Source organism: Rhinolophus ferrumequinum, chromosome X (genome assembly GCF_004115265.2).
Source record: "Rhinolophus ferrumequinum isolate MPI-CBG mRhiFer1 chromosome X, mRhiFer1_v1.p, whole genome shotgun sequence".
Classification (NCBI taxonomy): domain Eukaryota; kingdom Metazoa; phylum Chordata; class Mammalia; order Chiroptera; family Rhinolophidae; genus Rhinolophus; species Rhinolophus ferrumequinum.
Window position 1 is genome coordinate 70,796,580 of NC_046284.1, and position 21,489 is coordinate 70,818,068.

At 35.2% G+C, this 21,489-nt stretch overlaps 1 protein-coding gene across 2 annotated transcripts in view; it reads left to right on the top strand.

Annotated features, from left to right (window-relative positions):
* RPS6KA6 (ribosomal protein S6 kinase A6) overlaps positions 1 to 8,368 on the top strand; it is a 97,049-nt gene extending 88,681 nt beyond the window's left edge. Inside the window, exons 21-22 of one of the 2 annotated variants that reach the window (XM_033105762.1) lie at positions 2,843 to 2,983; positions 6,761 to 8,368. In XM_033105762.1, the coding sequence (XP_032961653.1) occupies positions 2,843 to 2,983; positions 6,761 to 6,886 (267 nt within the window). In that variant the 3' untranslated portion in view covers positions 6,887 to 8,368. The remainder of the gene's footprint in view (positions 1 to 2,842; positions 2,984 to 6,760) is intronic. The other variant, XM_033105704.1, reaches the window with a different exon arrangement.
* Positions 8,369 to 21,489: the final 13,121 nt, after the last annotated feature.

Below are 21,489 nucleotides of genomic sequence, written 5' to 3' on the forward strand. Positions count from 1 at the left end.
TGAGAGGTAGTATAGTTTAGTACTTAAGAGCCAGACTCTGACTGCCTGGATGCATATTTTTACTTACTAGCTATGTGACCTTGGGACTAATGCTTAACCTATTTATGCCTCAGTTTCCACATCTGTAAAGTGAACATGGTAAGAGTATCTACTTCAGGGTTGTTATGTAGATTAAACAGGTTAATATATGTGGCATATATAAGTGTTCAGTAAGTGTTAGCTGATATTAAGAATATTTAGGGGTGGCCAGATGGCTCAGTCGGTTAGAGCACGAGCTCTGAACAACAGGGTTGCTGGTTCAATTCCCACATGGGCCAGTGAGCTGCGCCCTCCACAGCTAGACTGAACATATCGAGCTGCTGGAGGGGCAGCTGGATGGCTCAGTTGGCAAGCTCTCAATAACAAGGTTGCCGGTTCAATTCCCACATGGGATGGTGGGCTGCACCTCCTGCAACTAAAGATTGAAAACGGCGACTGGACTTGGAGCTGAGTTGTGCCCTCTACAATTAGATTGAAGGACAACAACTTAGAGCTGATGGGCCCTGGAGAAACACACTGTTCCCTAATATTCCCCAATAAAATTTATGAAGAAAAAAAAAAGAATGTTTAAAGCACTCTGACAATCATTGTTGATCTTTGAACTTTCCATTAGCAATAGGGACCCTCATGGCTGAAATTTAAGGCATAGCAGTGTATTTCAATATTTGTAGAGACTCATCTTCTAAAATTATTTTTCATTCTCTCACCATCACTACCTGTACCTTTCAATTATCCCCCAGAATCCTCAGGAAAGTACAGAAGATCAGATAGATAAGGCTTAATTATGAGCAGAGTAGCATTGTTTTCCTATTTAATTTTCATATATAGAAACATACTTTGGTGAGTGGGAATATTTGGTGAGTGGGTAGGCCATTGATTTTTTAAAACAGCTTTACTGAGGTATAACTAACTGATAATACAACAAAATGGATGTATTTAAAGTCTATAATGTTATGACATGTTTACAAACCAAGAAACCATCACCAAAGTCACATGTGTCAATTTTGATTGATTTTTTTTTTCTTCTCATTATGCATTTTATTTTCCTTCTCTTTCATATACCTCATAATTTTTGATAAGAAGCCAGACAAGTGGATTTTACCCCGGTGGCTGCTGTACACTTTTGTATTTCTATAAATATTCTTGAGCTTTATTCTGGACCACAGTTAAGTTAGGGAAAATGATTTGCTACTTTTGGGGCTTCTGCAGGACCAGAGCAGTGTTTAGTCTAGGGCTACTCACTACTCAGGCAGTTTGCTTACAAGTACTCTACAAAATACTCCATGAATTAGATTTTCCAGTCTGGCTGATGGGAATAGGCAATAAATATTCTCTCTACCCTGCATGAGCTCTGATTTCTCTCCGATCCTTTCAGATAGTTCTTCCCATTGCCGTTGGTAGTTTTTATTTTATTTTTCTTTTATTTTTCGGTCACACATATGGGTTTATCAGTAATCTGCTGAAAACTTCAGGGAAACCATCTACAGGTTTCTGTAGTTCTTTCTGTGCAACTCTCACCTCTCTGGTAGTCTACCCTGCTAACACTAATTTCCTTGGTCTCCCCTAACTCTGTCTCCTCAACTCTAGGAAATGCCATGCTCTGCCTGGGTTTCTCTTACCTGCACAGCAGCCTGAAAACTCTTCAAGGTGTTCAGCTGGGGCAATCATAAGGCTTACTTGATTTGTTTCCCATCTCTTAGGGATTACTCTCTTTCATTGCCTCATATCTGACCTTTGGAAAGCTGTTGTTTCCTATATTTTACGTGTTTTTAGTGGGGCGTGAGAGGGGTCATTTCAAGCAGGTGGATGTATCCACTCTCTGACATTCTATCTTGGCCAGAGGCAGAAGTCCTTGTATTGTTGCACATTTATCATTTTTATGATTATCATTTAGGTCTGTTTTATTATGTAATCACTTATTATATTATTTTCCATTTTTTTCTTCACATCTGTTCTTTTTCCAATATTTTGTTATTGGTTCTACTCTCTTACATAGCTTTAACCAATTACATTTTTTTTCAAATTCTGATGTTACTATTTCTATTGATGAAAAGTTCACAAAATGATGATTTTGTTTCTATTTTAGAAGATGCTTTGTTAAGGAGAGTTTACTTCTGTTTTTTCTAAAAGATAGTTGGTAGAGGGTTTACTTAAAATTAGTACATAATTTCATATATTTAAAATTGTGTTTTACTATAAGGTTATATTATATTTATAACTTTTTATTATAACAAAGGTAAAAATAAGCATATTCATACTTATCTGATGAAAAACTTAACGATACTCTGACCACTCCTATCCTAGCAGTCAGCTTCTAACCTTGGATTTATGTTTTGCTTTCTTTAGTATTTTATGCAGTAAACTCCTAGTTACTAGGTGTGTTAGTGACATGGGATCCTCCCTTCTATGTGATATCTGTATACCTACACATATCCTTATACTTTGGGGCCAACTTACCAGCAAAGAGCAAGTTACTTTCTTCTTTTGACCACTTAACATATTCCAGGATAACTCCTGCAACGTTACATTTTCTCTTTCCTCACTAACCACATTCTAGTTCCACACACAGATTTTATATCCCCTGATTTTAAAAACATAAAGATTTGCTATATATCTATTTCAAGATTTTCTTTGGACAGTTAACTATTCAGAATATAGGTTTGTTTCTCCTAAGGGTAGGTCGAATAAAACAGATTACAAATATACTAATGCTTTCATATTTTGAGAAAATTTGAAATAATATATTTTACTAAAATTTTTACTGATATATAGTTTCATATATATATTTTTTTGTTTAATTTAGGATTTGCTTTCCCATATGCTACATATGGACCCACATCAGCGGTACACTACAGAACAAGTATTAAAACACTCGTGGATAATTCACAGAGAACAGTTGCCCAGTGATCAGCCAAATAGAAATGATACAGCATATGTTGTTAAGGTGAAACACTTTTATGTACCTTCTAAATGCTTGATACCTAATAAAGCCATTGCATACTATTCACCGATGATACTTATGTAATTATCTTAAAATATCTTTATTTTTTAAAGATGTATTTATAGATTTGTTCTGGTTTGTTTGTTTTTAATTAACAGCCATGGACTCTTCTTAACCTTATTTACCTACTGCCTTCCTGATGATAAATAAGTCTCTTGATTGTATTTGACTTGTTCTTAGGAGACACTAGGTCTAGGAGTGGACTAATGACAAGTTTCATGTGTAAACAAAGATTGCTGTTGGTTTCTAAATTAATAACCATTGGTGCACATTCCTATATTTATAAACACTGAACCTAGATTTTATATTTTAGTGATTCATGTATTCATCTGTTGATGGACACTTAGGTTGTTTCTATATCTTGACAATTGTGAATAATGCTCTAATGAACATGAAAGCGTAGATGTCTTTTTCGAGATAAAGAAATTGTGATGCACACAGCCATGTCCACACAATGGAATATTATTCACACACAAAATGATAGCTATCTAAGGAGAAGATATGTTGATTAGCCTGACTGCAGTGATCATTTTACTGTATCAAAATATGTTTGTATACCTTAAATATATACATTTCCTATTAAAAACTAAAAGTTTTTAAATATTTAAAACTAAATTAAATGAGTGATGAAAGACTGACAAAATGATGTATTTTAGTGTTTTCCAGTTAAGTTTATTGGGGTGACATTGATTAGTAAAATTATATAGATTTCAGGTGTACAATTCTATAATACATCACCTATGTATTGCATTGTGTGTTCACCACCCAGAGTCAGTTCTCCTTCCATCACCATATATTTGACACCCTTTCCCCTCTTCTAGTCCCACTCCCCCTTTAGCTTCTGGTAACCACTAAACTGTTGTCAGTGTCTATGAGTTTTTATTTCTTTGTCTTATTCCTTTGTTGCTTTCAGTTTTATATCCCACATATGAATGATTTCACATGGTTCTCGACTTTTCTGTCTGACTTAATTCGCTTAGCATAATGATCTCAAGATCCGTCTATGTTGCTGCAAATGGCAGTATTTCATGTTTCTTTGTGGCTGAGTAATATCCCATTGTTTACGTGTACCACATCTTCTTTATCCAGTCATTTGAAGGACACTTGGGTTGTTTCCATGTCTTGTCCACCATGAATAATGCTGCAGTGAATATCGGGCTACATATGTCTTTACGGATACATGTTTTCAGGTTTCTTTGGTAGATACCCAGGACAGGAATTGCTGGGTCATATGATAATTCTATTGTTAATTTTTTGAGGAACATCCATACTGTTTTCCATAGTGGCTGTACCAATTTACATTCCCACGAGCAGTGTATGAGGGTTCCTTTTTCTCCACAGCCTCTCCAACACTTGTTAGTATTTCTCTTGTTGATGATAGCCATTCTGACTGGGGTGAGGTGATATCTCATTGTGGTTTTGATTTGCATTTCCCTAATAGCTAGTGAAGTTGAACATTTTTTCATGTATCTGTTGGCCATTCATATGTCTTCTTGGAAGAAGTGTTTGTTCAGGCCCTCTGCCCATTTTTTAATTGGATTGTTTGTTTTTTTGTTGTGGAGTTGTATGAGTTCTTTATATATTTTTGGTATTAGCCCCTTATTGGAGGTGTTTGTTTGTAAATATCTTCTCCCATTTGGTGGGTTGTCTCTTTGTTTTGATGATGGTTTCTTTTGCTGTGCAGAAGCTTTTTAGTTTGATATAGTCCTATTAATATATTTTAAGTTTTACTTCCCTTGCCTTTAAGGTCAAACTCATAAAATCCTCTTTGAACCCAAGGTCCATAATTTTAGTACCGTGCTTTCTTCTATGCAGGTTATTGTTTCAGGTCTTATGTTAGGTCCTGGATCCATTTTGAGTTAATTTTGGTATATTGTGACAGATAGCAGTCAAGTTTCATTCTTGTGCACGTGGCTTTCTAATTTTCCCACCACCATTTATTGAAGAGGCTTTCTTTTCTCCGTTGTATGTTTTTGGCTCCTTTGTCGAAAATTATCTGCCCATATTTATGTGGGTTTTTTCTGGGTTTTCAATTCTATTCCATTGGTCTGTGTGTCTGTTTTTCTGCCAATACCATGGTGTTTTGATTATTTTTGCGCTGTATTACAAGCTGAAGTCAGGGAGTGTGATACGTCCAGCTTTATTATTTTTTCTTAGGAGTACTTTGGCTATTTGGGGTCTTCTGTGATTTCATACAATTCTGATGATTTTTTGTTCTATTTCTTTAATGAAAAGCCATTGGGATTTTGATGAGGATTGCATTAAATGTGTGTATTGCTTTGGGTAATATGGCCATTTTAACTATGTTGATTCTTCCAATCTATGAACACGGAATGTCTTTCCATTTCTTTGTGTCTTCTTCAATCTTTTAAAAATGTCTTATAGCTTTCAGTACATAGGTCCTTCACGTCTTTGTTAAGTTTATGCCTAGGTGTTTTATTCTTTTTTTTTTTTTTGCAATTGCAAAAGCAATTGTTTTTTTCATTTCTTTTTCTGAAATTTTGTTGTTAGTATACAGGAATGCAATGAATTTTTGTAGATTGATTTTGTAGCCAGCAACTTTACTGTATTCGTTTATTGTTTCTAATAGGTTTTTGGTGGAGTCTTTAGGATTTTTTTATATAAAGAATCATGTCATGTGCAAAAAGTGACTATTTAACTTCTTCATTCCCAATTTGGATGCCATTTATTTCTTTCTCTTGCCTGATTGCTCTGGCTAGGGCTTCAAATACGATGTTGAATAACAGTGGTGAAGGTGTGTCCCTGTCTTGTTCCTGAATTATTAAGTGTTTTAGTCATAGATGGATGTTAATATCTTGTCCAGTGTTTTTTCTGTATCTATTGATATAATCATGATTTTTATGTTTTATTTTGTTTATGTGGTGTGTCACATGATCGATATGCATATATTCGATCTCACCCCAGTCAGAATGGCTATCATCAACAAGAGAAATACTAACAAGTGTTGGAGAGGCTGTGGAGAAAAAGGAACCCTCATACACTGCTCGTGGGAATGTAAATTGGTACAGCCACTATGGAAAACAGTATGGATGTTCCTCAAAAAATTAACAATAGAATTATCATATGACCCAGCAATTCCTGTCCTGGGTATCTACCAAAAAAATGAACCATTTTTGTGCCCCTGGAATAAACCCCATTTGATCGTGATGTCTAATCTTTTTTTAATGTATTGTTCTCGATTTGCTGGTATTTTGTATAGGAATTTTGTGTCTGTATTCATCAGAGATACTAGTCTGTAGTTTCCTTTTTTTGTGTTATCCTTACCAGGTTTTGGTATCAGGGTATTGTCCTCACAAATGAGTTAGGAAGTATTGCCTCTTCTTCAATTTTTTGGAAGAGTTTGGGAACAGGTATTAAATCCTCTTTGAATGTTTGGTAGAAGTCACTGGTGAAGCCATCTGGTCCTGGACTTTTGCTTTTGGGGAGGTGTTGAATGATTTTTCAATTTCCTTACTGTTGATTTGTCATATTTTAGTGTTTTAAAAATTTGTAAGAGGCATAGTTATTGAAATAAAAATATATAAGTAATCAGGAACTAATTCATCAAGTGAGCATAAGTGCACAGATCAAGTATACTTGGTTATTTTCATGGGGGAAAGGTTCTATTCTAGTTAAATTTCTCATGATATAACGTGAGAGTTGTTTTGTTTTTAATTCTAGTGATTATTATTCAGTTTGCAATATTTCTCATTATTTTAGGGAGCAATGGTTGCCACATATTCGGTTCTGACTCACGAGACCTTTCAACCAGTCCTAGAGCCTGTTGCTGCTTCAAGCTTAGCTCAGCGAAGGAGCATGAAAAAGGGAACATCAACTGGCTTATAAGATTTCGTGTTCCTCAGCCAACCTGGATGAAGAGAAAATTAAATGCGTTGTTTTTTGCCTAATCTTACGTGAAAGGCATTGTTTTCTGCTACTGTTACTTGAATATTCTGTTTAAGCCTCCTTATTTAGGGGGAGTGAGATTAAAAAATAAACATACAGTTCTACAGTATTCATAATGTTGTTTTGCAGTAGCATCCAAGTATTTATTTAAGTATGTGATTGGTGTCCACAAGTTCCTAACAACTTCTGTGCACACTAACTTCTAAAGTTCCTTTCAAGTAAAGTTGCGTTAATAGTTTTACTGGTTTCATACAATAATGGTTTGGGGAATCATTACCAACAATCAAGATGCGACTGTACTAGTCTAATGCCAAGAAATTTCAGTGTTTTTTAACATCAGATCCTGAAGAGTAGGCTTTTTTTAAAAAAGAAAAATGAATAAAAAATATATTGTAGGAGCTTATTATTGTGTACAACCAAAGGACTCCATTCATTTGGTAGTAACTCCACTCTAGTTACTAAAAAATAGACATAATAGTTTGGTGCCCGAGCAAATTCATTTGTGCTAATAATGTGAACTCCTGATACTGTTGGTGCAAAAATTTTTACAGAAGAATTGAATCACAGATGTTTGCAGACAGACCTGTATATTATCCATAAGTGGCCTCATTTAGAAATAAAGGTTTCCATAAGGCTTCTGTAAATTTCACATCTAATGGAACCGTAGTGTAAGTGAAGAATTTTTTAGCCAAAGACTTTATATTGGTGTTGTTATCTACTGAATAGGTTATAATTAAACATTTGAAAATGAAGTTTGTGGTGTTGACACTACCTTGGTGTTACATAGCTGACTTTCAAGTGAACCCGTTGAATTTAATCATCATCTGTGCCCCTTAAAATGAACTACAATGTTGTTTTTGGGACTTCCGTGTGCTTTGAATTACAGTGTAGCATATTAGTCTACCTTGAATCCTATGGAAATTTAGTTGAAATTTTACTGTAGTTGGGTTTTTGGGCTTAGTGCACATGATGTAGTATAATGCATTTCAGTAAACTTTAGACAGTACTACATAATAGTTATACTTCAAGAAGATAAACTGACGTTTTAAATAGGAAGTAATAGTAATTACCTACATAAAATTTGAGCACATTTTAAAATCATTATAAAAAAATTTGGTCAAATGGGTCTTACTAAATTTATGATTCAGAGCCACTGTAGTATGTATTGTTTGCTCTAAATGAGGGACTTTTAAAGAATCTTTTTGTTTTGTTGAAGAAAATACCATTACTACTACTACTACTGACAGAACACAGGAATGTAAACTGGAGAATATTAGTTTTTTATAGTGAATATAAGTGAACTACTTGTGTGTGCTAGGTGTACTGTTTGCTGTGTATTTTATTTTGTGTAGTTCAGAGAGACAGTTGATTTCTGATTCCTGAAGTATACAACTTAATTTCTGATTCCTGAAGTATACAACTTAGCCTAGGAGACTTTTAACTTTGGTATTTAATAAAAAGAAACTATTCATAGTCTCTTTATAATGTAAGTGATATATATTCCATGCACAAAGATCTGTTTCTTGGGTGTGATGTATTAAAAAGTATGTATCCTCATTTGAGGTGTCTTTTTGCAGTAATTGAAAGACTTTAAAGAACATCTTATGTCACATAGAAAACTGCTTAGAAATAGACTGGTATCATATCTCATGGATTTTTATGTCTCAATTTGGCTTTTTCTTTCCTTGTTTTGTTTTATTACTAGAAGTACTTGCATGTAACAATTTGTGTCCATATATTCTGACTTATTTTCCTCTTGTCATTATCTTGTTTATGCTATTATGCCTTCCTATCAAAACTGATATGACAAACTCAGAGGTATGATTCTGGTGTTGAACTTTTCAAAACAGGTACTATTTCCACGTATACTTTTCTAGTAATAGAATTAGGGTAAGTGAAATTGGGAAATGATCACAAAATAATTTTCAGTCTTTCCATAATCAGTAGTTTTTAAAAGTAGATGTTAATTAATTTTGCAATGAGTTCGCACACAAAGATCATGACATAAGTGCTTTTATGAAAGGAACACAATCAGAATTAAGGAATGAACAGCATAATTCCTCATCATTCAGTGAGGATTGACAATGTGTAAAAGACAAATATGCTAGTGGATTTTCCCTATAATTGTGCAAGAGTTTTCTGCTGGAAAACTCAAACATGGTAACTTAACAAAAGTAGTGGGGGGAACCTTATTATAAGGGAAAGCTTCAAACTACACCCTCATTTTGTGGAAGGAACCCAGGTAGGGATGCCTAATGTCCATTTCTGCTAGAACTCTTAGAGCAACAAACTCAGATGTGAATGGGACATTTTTTGCTGGGGCTTCTATAAATGCTTAACCTATAAAAACAAATCCTTTCTATAAGACTTGAAGAAACCTTGGTTTCTAATGGATTCGTGAACGATTATTTTGCATTGCTTATCTTTCTAGTTTATGCATCTTGGTAGTAGTTAATGATAGCACAGTTTGGGGTTTTCATTGTAGTCTGGAAGGGAGAGAATGTGCTTTTTTTCTCAAAGGGAAAATACCAGTTTTGCTCAGATAGAGTAACAGTCTAATGTCCTAAAGCACATATTATCATGAATAAACTCAGGAAACCATTTGGAAGAAAATGTGCCGGAGATGATTTGGGGGTGGGGGGGGTTCAGTTCTTTCATGAAAATTGAACTTTAGCCTATTTTGTTAGACCCAGTAATACCTAAACATTGATTTTTATAATTTATTGCCATCGGTAATTACACTAAGAAAACATTTTGATAGCACCTCTGATTAGCCCAAAGGAATTTCATATGTGTAGTCAACTCACAACTCAAGACTACATGCTTGGTGTTAATTGAAACATGTTTTAAAAAGTACTGACCACAGAAACACATTTATACTGATCAATAGTATTTTCCTGACAAGAGACTTCATATTTGAAGGAAAAGAATCGCTTACCTTGGCCTTAAGGCTAACTAGAAATCATAGGCTTTAAACTAGGCAAAGTTATGTCTTTGGCATTCTCTTTCCTTTGGCTTTCCAGCCCCCACGTGCTATCCTATTTCATTGCCTCACAGAGAACTCCATGATTAAATTGCTCCAGAAGGATTCTGTGCCCCAAAAGGACTTCACACCCTTCACCTTCCCATTCCCTTTCCAAAAATAAGAACTTTCATTCACACAGAGCAGCTATTTTCAGCTAAACTGTTAAGGAGAGACATCTCATTAACATTTTTGTGTCAGTGGCTTATAGATAATTGGCATTTTTCAAGAAAGATGTCCATTAATCAAAAGAGTTTCTAGTTGCTGGATTTTTAGGCAATCTAACTAGATGAGAATAACAAAATTCATTACTATCAGGCAAGTTATTTTTTAGGCAAGGAACTTAACACAGTTCTGCCCCAAGGCCAGATTGTTTTTTGCGTAGCTCGCTGCTTTGTACTTCTCAATTTACATTCTCTTAAAAAACATTCCAAACTTTTAAATCACAATGAATTTCTATGACAGAATGGTGTGGAGGGAGGCAATTGTTCTTAAAGCCATGTTTATCTGTATTGTTTTTCACACTACTTGAGTCCGCCTGCACCACCACCCCCAGGCCCCTATTCCCATTGTATTGATAGAAAAAAAAAGCACAGAGGTTGAATGGAAACTAAGTGCAGTCCAAGTCTCCAAATCCTTTGTTTAGGTTTCAGGACACAGAGATCCTATTTATCACAATGTTATTTCTCAAAAAGAATGCAAGCCATATTGAGTACAAATTTGTCAACGCAATTAAACTTAAGAACAATTTCTTACATTTCAAAGCTTATTCAGGTAATTCTGGCGTGTATCTGAAAATAAATGCTAAAATTAAAAGAACAATTCAGTAGAGCGCTGTCTGCCTTCCTATGCAAGAGTAGTGGCATTGATAGTGATTATTCACAAATACATTTTTCCTCATGGATGCAGTGTTCCTAGTTTTGGTCTTACAATATAGTGAATTCCATGTAAATTGAGTACAATGGTAATGCTTGATCACTTGAGTTTGTTGCTAATACTTTAAGGTATAGTAAGTCCTAAATTATAAGCATTTGATTTCTTTGTAATATGAAGAAAAACAGGAAAAGTATTTTTAGAATACACAAATTCAAGCTTGCTTACTTAAATTGTAGTCCATAAATTATGTACCTTTTAGTTTATTGACCAGCAAGAAATCTTAACTAAATACTTAGAAATATATACATGATTGCCAAGTTAGGATTTGTTCTATATTCACAATTTTTTTTTTTTTACTGTTTTACGAAGATTTCATTTATTTATATTTACAGGCACACACACAAGCACAGATATGTGTGTATTCACACACAGTGAAATCTGGTGAGAGGCACAAGAAAATTAGCCGTGCAAACACCATGCTTTGATTGCCATCACTACTCCCTGATTGCATTATGACCCAGCGAGGAAACCTATCTGTGTGGCTAATCAGGGTCCTCAGATTTTAGCCTGATAGATTGTTTTGAAGACATATATTAACATTTCTAAAGCTTGTACAATAGAACGTCTTTGGATGACTGTTTTGCTTTCATTTGTCTAATTACATGAACTAACCTCTTTAAAAGGTATTTTTAAGCATCTAATTTTATGTGGGACGGTTCTAGAGCATTAGTTCCTTAATAAATTGTTATAATGTGACCAATTAGATTTATTTGCTTTTTTCTTTTCTATCAACTAATATTGCTCAGGTCACATTTGAGTTCTATTTTCAAATTCACTCTGAAATTGAGACCACTTAGAGCAAAAAAAATTATGTAAGTTTGTTGTATAGTATGATTAAATTATTTTTAACATCATAAAAGCAGTCTCACAAGAAACAGCCATTTAAAAGTTATACAAGAGAAACCTTAATTAAATGTCCAAATGCCAGCATGGTTTAGAAATGAGAATTTATCTTTCACTAAATTCCACACAGCACAAAAAAAAGGAGAATGGTGTTTCTGTTGATTTTTTAAAAAACAGTGCATATGTTAGAAGTTCTGAGTTAACATTGGGTTTATGCACAGAGTATAGTTTGCAGTTGCCACAATAAAAAAAAAAAAAATTCTCTTCCCAACACTTCCCAAGCACTTGGGGACTCCTAAACTTACTTTCTGATACAGAAAATATGATATTCACTGGCGTTTTATTGCACTTCTCAAGACAGAAATAGAGTTAAATAGAAGTTGTATGTAAATTTGATTCACGTGTACTTGTAAAAACTGAAAAGCTGCAATTGAAAGAAAAAGTCCCCAATGTTTAGATAACTGTTTTCTTCTGACTACATTTATGGAGTTTATGCCATCATTGATTTTATAAATGTTTCCTTTAAAGCACTGTTCCTTTTGACATTAAAGTTTTCATTGTACTACATTTTTCATGTAAGACCCAATCCAGGAGGGCATTTTACAGTGTTTTTTCCCTCACAGTGCTGCTAAAGAAATGGCTATCATTTCAAATTTACAACATGCCAAAGATAACAGAAATTATATTTATTTTTGTTCTTGTTAAAACTGAGCAACATTTATCAAGATATGTTAAATTAATGGCATACTCTGAGTACTAAATAAAAAGGCTGCAACTTTCTAACATTTTAGAGTTGACCTTGCTTGATCATTTATGGATATAAAACTGTCTGCTTTTATAAACACCTACAGCTACTTGCAGATTTCACTGAAAGTTGCTATACATTGTTCATGAGCCTATTTTATTAATTCTAAAACTTTTATTATATAATTAATATAATATTAATATATAATTAATTATATATTTTATATATTTATAATGTAATATATAATATATTAATATATTATATTTATTTAATATAATTATAAATTTATATATAATAATTATACAATATAAATATTTAATTTTAAATTATATATTTATAAAATTTAATATATTTAATATTTAAATTATATTGATCAATTTAAATTTATATATTATATATAATCATGTTAATATATATCAATAAATTTAATTGATGTTAAATATAGTTTATATTAATATATTTCTATTTATAATAAATATTTATATAAAAATTATAAACTATATATTATAATAATTAATTTTATTTAAATATAAATATTAATTAATATTAATTAATATATTTAAATTGATTAATTATATTACTTTAAATTAATATTAATTGATATTTAAATACAAATATTTAAATATTTTTAAATAAAATCAATTTAAGTTTATATATAAATTTAAATACATATTATATATAATTATATTAATGCATGATAAATATTTAAATACATTATTTTAAGATCAATTTATTTAAGATCAATTTTAAGATAAACAGAAAACAAATATGCTTTCTTTTTCAAATCACAGTGCGTTCAAGTACTTAAAAAAAATGTTTTCATTGTTAACCTCAGCTCTTCAGTCTTTACTTCCCTGGCTAAATGTTACAATTCTTTACACTATTCCTCATATGACAGTTTTTTTCAGATTCTTCACCATCCTAATCACTTGTCCTTGACTTTCTTAAAGCATTAATTTCAGGAGTAAGTACTCCATATGGGGTCCACTACTAATTTTTTCTAGATCCATACTTTTATTTTTTTATTTTTATTTTTTTATTGGGGAAGGGGAACAGGACTTTATTGGGGAACAGTGTGTATTTCCAGGACTTTTTATTGGGGAAGAGTAGTGTTTTTCCCAGGACTCATCAGCTCCATCCAAGTCAAGTTGTTGTCTTTTCAATCTTAGTTGTGGAGGGTGCACCTCAGCTCCAGGTCCGGTCGCCCTTGTTAGTTGCAGGGAGCGCAGTCCACCATCCCTTGTGGGAGTTGCACCAGCAACCTTGTGGTTGAGAGCCCACACTCCAACCACCTGAACCATCTGACCACCTGGGAGCTCAGCGACAGCTCCTTGACTTCATTCTAGTTGCAGAGGGCCCAGCTCGCTTGCCCATGTGGGAATTGAACCGGCAGCCCCGTTGCCCAGAGCTCACGCTCTAACCAACTGAGCCACCTGTCCACCCCTAGATCCATAATTTTAATGCATAGCAGAAATTTTTAGCTTAGTTTGCAATGGTTGGGTTGGTTTTCCTCTCACATACTGCCATCTATCCATGTTGTCTCCTCCTCCACCTCAGTCTATACTTGTACAAATGATTAAGTGCCAAACTGCTTTACTTTGCAACATACAACTACACTTCCTACAGGTTCACATGAATCTTTGAATGTTTGTAACTAGTTGTAGAACCACATAATAAAACAATTATTCAACCCATAGTTCTACATTTTTCCACTTTGGTGTAAAGACTTTGTTAAATGCCATGCTGAATTTCACATCCATTATTTCTACAATTCTGATTTCCAGTCTAATAATCCTATTAATAAAGTAAATTTGTATGATTTGATTCCCAAAGACGCTCACTTCTTAAATGTATCGTTTGTTAAGTTATTTTCTGAACATTGCTAGGGATCTAAAGTATACTACTAGCTTACAGTTTCTGGAATCCACTTCCTCCCATCTGTTTCAAAACTCAGAAACCCAAATATATGGTGATGGAAGGAAAACTGACTCTGGGTGGTGAACACACAATGTGATATATAGCTCATGTATTGCAGAATTGTACACCTGAAACCTATGTAACTTTACTAACAATTGTCACCCCAATAAACTTTAATAAAAAAAAAAAACAAAACACAAAACCTCAGACATCACATTCAAAACTCTTGGCTTTTTGTCAAGTCCTCTTGTTTTCCATAATTTCTCACAGATTACTGATGATTTTGTGATCACATCTGCAAGTTATTTCACTGCCAAAAAATGTAAATCACTTAGGGGCTTGACACTAATATTCATTTACGTAATTTTACCTGTTATCTTTTATTTTTGTGTCTCCATAACTATGTTTAACTTTATCTTTTCAATGTGAAGCTTACTCCCTTTGGCAGAAAAAATGGAAGTAAAATGTGAGATTAGCAATTCTGTTTTCTCTCCATCATTTCTTAAAATCACATAATCTTCCTTTAGCAACGTGTCTATTCCTTTACTACCTTTTTTCCTTTAAAAAATAAAAATAAAAGAAGATACCCATTGTCCTCCATTAGCATTTTTATAAAATATACTTCATTCTCATGTACAACCTAGCTAGGCAATATCGGTACACACTTGTACCACTCAAAAAGTTAATCCTTGATTACTTTCTTTAATTTTTGTGTTTTTTTTTAAATTAAAGTTTATTGGGGTGACAATTATTGGTAAAATTACATGGATTTCAGGTGTACAATTCTGTATTACATCATCTATAAATCACATTGTGTGTTCACCACCCAGAGTCAGTTCCCCTTCCATCACCATATGTTTGATCCCCTTTACACTCATCTACCACCCCCCTCCCAACTTAGCGTCTGGTAACCACTAAACGATTGTCTGTACCTATGAGTTTTTGTTTCCCATTTGTTTGTCTTGTTCTTTTGTTGCTTTTGGTTCATATACCACACATCAGTGAAATCATGTGGTTCCCTACTTTTTCTGTCTGACTTATTTCTCTTCGCATTATAATCTCAAGATCGATCCATGCTGTCAAAAATTGTCCTATTTCATCTATTCTTACCTCAGAATAGTATTCTATTGTGTATATACACCACAACTTTTTTAAAAAAATTTATTGGGGTGACAATTGTTAGTAAAATTACATAGATTTCAGGTGTACAATTCTGTATTACATCATCTGTAAATCCCATTGTGTGTTCACTACCCAGAGTCAGTTCTCCTTCCATCACCATATATTTGATCCCCCTTACCCTCATCTCCCACCCCCCACCCCCCTTACCCTCTGGTAACCACTAAATGATTGTCTGTGTCTATGAGTTTTTGTTTCTCACTTGATTGTCTTGTTCTTTTGTTGTTTTTGATTTACATACCACATATCAGTGAAATCATATGGTTCTCTGCTTTTTCTGTCTGACTTATTTCGCTTAGCATTATGCTCTCAAGATCCATCCATGTTGTCACAAATGTTCCTATATCATCATTTCTTACTGCTGAATAGTATTACATTGTGTATATATATACCTCAACTTCTTTATCCATTCATCTATCGAAGGACACTTTCGTTATTTCCATACCTTGGCCACCGTAAATAAAACTGCAATGAACATTGGAGCACATGTGTCTTTATGGATAAATGTTTTCAGATTTTTTGGGTAGATACCCAGGAGAGGGATTGCTGGATCATACAATAATTCTATTCGTAATTTTTTGAGGAACCTCCACACTGCCTTCCATAGCGGCTGCACCAATCTGCGTTCCCACCAACAGTGTATGAGAGTTCCTTTTTCTCCACAGCCTCTCCAACACTTGTAACTATGTGTCTTGTTGATGATAGCCATTCTAACTGGGGTGAGGTGATATCTCATTGTGGTTTTTATTTGCATTTCTCTGATGATTAGTGATGTTGAGCATTTTTTCATACGTCTATTTGCCATTTGTTTGTCATCTTTGGAGAAATGTCTCTTCAGGTCCTCTGTCCATTTTTCAATTGGGTTGTTTGTTTTTTTGTTGTTGAGTTTCATGAGTTCCTTTTATATTTTGGATATTAGCCCCTTATCAGAGGCAATGTTTGGCAAAAATCTTCTCCCATTCACTTGGTTGCCTCTTTATTTGGTCGCTGGTTTCTTTTGCTGTGCAGATATCGTTTAAGTTTGATATAGTCCCATTCATTTATTTTAGCTTTTACTTCCCTTTCATTTCAACACAAATTCATAAAATATTCTTTGAACCCAAGGTCCATAAGTTTAGTACCTATGTTTTCTTCTATGCAGTTTATTGTGTCAGGTCTTATGCTTAAGTCTTTGATCCATATTTAGTTAATTTTGGCACATGGTGACAGATAGCAGTCCAATTTCATTCTTTTGCACGTGGCTTTCCAATTGTGCCAGCACCATTTATTAAAGAGGCTGTCTTTTCTCCATGGTATGTTTTTTGCTTCTTTGTCAAAATTATCTGTCCATATTTATGTGGTTTTATTTCTGCGTCCTCAATTCTATTCCACTGGTCTGTGTGTCTGTTTTTCTGCCAATACCATGGTGTTTTGATTATTGTAGCCCTGTAGTACAAGCTAAAGTCAGGGAGTGTGATACCTCCAGCATTGTTCCTTTTTCTTAAGATTGATTTGGCTATTTGGGGTCTTTTGTGGTTCCAAACAACTCTGATGATTTTTTGTTCTATTTATTTAATAAAAAGCCATTGGGATTTGATGAGGATTGCATTAAATGTGTGTCTTGCTTTGGGTAATATGGCCATTTTAACTATGTTGATTCTTCCAATCAATGAGCACGGAATATCTTTCCGTTTCTTTGTGTCTTCTTCAATTTCTTTTAAAAATGTCTTACACTTTTCAGTATATATGTAGTTCACATCCTTCGTTAAGTTTATTCCTGGGTGTTTTATTTTTTTGTGGCAATTGCAAAAGGAATTGTTTTTATTTTTTTCTTTTTCTGAGATTTCATTGTTAGTATATAGAAATGTAATGGACTTTTGTACGTTGATTTTGTAGACAGCAACTTTACTGTATTCGTTGATTGTTTCTAATAGCTCTCTGGTGGAGTCCTTAGGGTTTCCTATGTATAGCATCATGTCATCTGCAAAGAGTGACAATTTAACTTCTTCATTCCCAATGTGAATGCCTTTTATTTCTTTCTCTTGCCTGATTGCTCTGGCAGGGACTTCCAACATTATGTTGAAAAGCAGAGGTGTAGGGAACAGTCCTGTTGTGTTCCTGAACTTAGAGCAAAGGGCTTCAGTTTTTCACCATTAATTATGAGATTACCTGAGGGTTTGTCATATATGGCCTTTATTATGTTAAGGTATTTTCCTTCTATACCTATTTTATTAAGTGTTTTAGTCATAAATGGATGCTGTATCTTGTCAAATGTTTTTTCTGCATCAATTGATATAATGATATGATTTTTGTCCTTTATTTTGTTTATGTTGCGTATCACATTGATGGATTTCCATATATTGAACCTTACTTGTGCCCCTGGGATAAACCCCAGTTGGTCGTGATGCATAATCGTTTTAATGTATTGTTGCATTCGATTAGCTAGAATTTTGTTTAGGATTTTTGCAGCTGTATGCATCAGAAATATTGGTGTGTAGTTTTCTTTTTTTTTCAGGTTTGGTATCAAAACCTTTTTACCAGGTTTTGGTATCAGGGTAATGTTTCCCTTATAAAATGAGTTAGGGAGTACTGTCTCTTCTTCAATTTTTTGGAAGAGTTTGAGCAGGATTGGTATTAGATCCTCTTTGAAGGTTTGGTAGAATTCACTAGTGAAGCCATCTGGTCCCGGACTTTTGCTTTTGGGAAGGTTTTGGATGACTGATTCAATTTCATTACTGGTAATCTGTCTGTTTAGATTTTCCAGTTCTTCATGGTTCAGCCTTGGAAGGCTATATGTTTCTAAGAACTTGTCCATTTCTTCTAGGTTATTGAATTTGGTGGCATATAGTCCTTCATAGTATTCTTGGATGATCCTTTGTATTTCTGTGGTGTCCGTGATAACTTCCCCTTTTTCATTTCTGATTTTGTTAATTAGTGTCGTCTCTCTTTTTATCTTAGTGAGTCTAGCCAACGGTTAGTCAATTTTATTAATCTTTTCAAAGAACCAGTTCTTTGTCCCATTAATTTTTTCTATTGTCTTTTTGTTCTCTATTTCATTTAGTTCTGCTCTGATTTTTGCTATTTCCTTTCTTCTGCTGACCTTGGGTTTCACTTGTTCTTCTTCTAGTTCTTTAACGTGTAACATGAGGTGATTTATTTGGGATTTTTCTTGTTTCTTGAGATAGGCCTGTAATGATATAAATTTCCCTCTTAAAACTGCTTTCGCTACATCCCCCAAATTTTGGTAGGATGTATTTTCATTGTCATTTGTTTCTATGTATCTTTTGACCTGTTCTCTAATTTCTTCTTTGACCCAGTCGTTCTTTAAAAGTAGGTTGTTTAATCTCCATGTATTTGTGTTTTTTTTTCCTGCTTTCTTTTTGCAGTTGATATCCAATTTCAAAGCCTTGTGATCAGAGAATATGCTTGGTATGATTTCAATCTTCTTAAATTTGCTGAGGTTGATTTTATGTCCCAATATATGGTCTATCCTTGAGAATGTTCCATGTACACTAGAAAAGAATGTATAGTCTGATGTTTTAGGATGAAGTCCTCTATATATGTCTATTATGTCCATTTCCTCTAATGTGTCATTTATGGCTGCTATTTCGTTATTTATTTTCTGTGTGGATGATCTATCTATACCTGTCAGTGATGTATTTAGGTCCCCTAGTATAACTGTGTTTGGGTCAATTTCTCCCTTTAGTTCTTTTAGTAGTTACTTGGTATATTTTGCTGCTCCCTGATTGGAGGCATAAATATTGATGAGTGTTATGTCTTCTTGTTGTATAGTCCTCTTTACCATTATGAAATGTCCATCTTTGTCTCTTGTTATCTTTTTCACCCTGATGTCTGTTTCAGCTGATATCATAATGGCTACACCTGATTTTCTCTGAGTACCATTTGCTTGGAGTGTTAATTTCCACCCTTTCACTTTGAGTCTATGCTTGTCCTCGTAGCTGAGATGTGTCTCTTGGAGACAGCATATGGTTGGGTTTAGCTTTTTGATCCAATCTACTACTCTGTGCCTTTTTATTGGTGAGTACAATCCATTTACATTTAAGGTGATTATTGATATGTGAGGATTTCCTGTCATTCTATCTTTAGTTTTCTTGTAAGGCTGTGTCTCCATTGTTTCTTTGCCTTTTTGTTGTTGTCTCTTATTTGTGTGGTGGTATTCTATGATGTTTCCCTCTGTTTCTTCTTTTATTACAGGATATATTTTAGTGCTGGATTTTTCTTGAGTCGTTACCCTTAAGTTTATTTAAAAGAATGTTTGATATTTAGAGTATTCCATTTTCTTCAGGACGCTTGCTTTCTCCATTCCCAGATTCCAGTTCAGGCCTTTACTCTCCCCCTTTTTATGTTTTGGTTGCTACCAATTGTCCCTGTTGGTGGTCGAATAGCTTCCTTTAGTATTTCTTGTAGTGCAGGTCATGTATTAGAAAATTCCCTGTCGTTTAAGTCACATATTTCCATATCTTTAAGTTCCTTTTCTGGGGACTTTTCACGTTCTTTCTGAGCTGTGTTGTTGCGTTGGTTATTCATGGCAATTACTGATTTATTATTTTTCTTCCTAGACATCTACAGGAGTGGCTTCTGCAACAGGTTGATAGGAAGAAGTCTTTCTTTTGTTTTCCAGTACTTGTTGGTAGAATGCTTTATTTTCTCTCCGACTGCAGCCTTTTTTTTCTCTCACAGGGTAGTGCTATGTTTTCTGTGGACTACTCCAGCTTCTCACACAATGGGGTATTCCCTGGAAGACGGGCTTCTCCTCTGTTAATAGTTCCCTTGGGTCACAGGGCGCAGTGTCCTTGTGGGTATGCAGAGAGCTTTTGAAGTTCCAAAGCTCTTCTTGCACCAGATTCAGAGCCTGTATGTTTCGACAGTTCTGTTTACTCCTGCAGGGATCCACCCAGATAGGTGGGGCCAGGGGCGGGGTGAGTTGTGAGAAGTGGCCCAGAGCAATGGCGGCGACCACTACCACAGCCGGTCCTGCTTCCACAGCTCCCTCCCCTCTGCCGGAACTAGGGCTGCGAATCTCTGTCTGCGGTCCACAGTTCTCAGAACAGGAAATATTTGGTTCTTTTGATCTGACACTGCTACTGTTCCGCTTCTAGCACCGGGCAGGTGGGGACCGGTTGTGCTCTGGGACGGTAGCGAGGGGGCAGCTAGTCTCAGTGCCTAAGGTTTCCATTCTCTGCTCGGCAGTGAGGGCTTAAACCACCGTTTTCAGCCTTCTTCCCTCAGTCTTTGCTCCGAGGTCTCTGCCGTGAGCGTTAGGTTCAGCCATGTCATATGCTGCCCCCTCAGCCCTGTGGGCCATAAGCAGAGCCCTAGCAGTCCGAGTTCCTCCCTCTTCTGCAGCTGCGGTAGTTCCGCCATGCAGCGAGCTGGGAGCACTGAACTAGGTCTGTGTCCTGCGCCACCCGCGCGGCTCCGTCTCTGCACTTCTCCCTTCCTGCCTCCCCCTCTCGTGTGGGATTCGCCCACCTTTCGGTGAATTCAGTAGTGGGCCTTTTCATCTTGCCTGTCTGCTGTGCAGGGAGTCCTTTGTGGAGTTATTATTGTTTGATTAGTTGTAAATTCTAGGGGAGCTTTACAGAGGCTCACCTCACGCTGCCATTTTGATGGCCACACCAGTTCGATTTCCACATGGGCCAGTGAGCTGCGCCCTCCATAGCTAAGATTGTGAACACTAGCTCTCTCTGGAGGTGAGCTGCTGAGTGCTGCCACGGCCTGGGCTGTTGTGTGCTGCTGTGGGCTGCCATGAGTGGCCGGCAACCAGCGTGAGCGGCCGTGAGCTGCTATGAGCAGCTGACTGATGACTGGCAACTGACTGCCTCAGCCGGGGGGAGTGCAGGGCTCATAATACCAGCATGGGCCAGGGAGCTGTGTCCTACACAACTAAACTGAGAAACA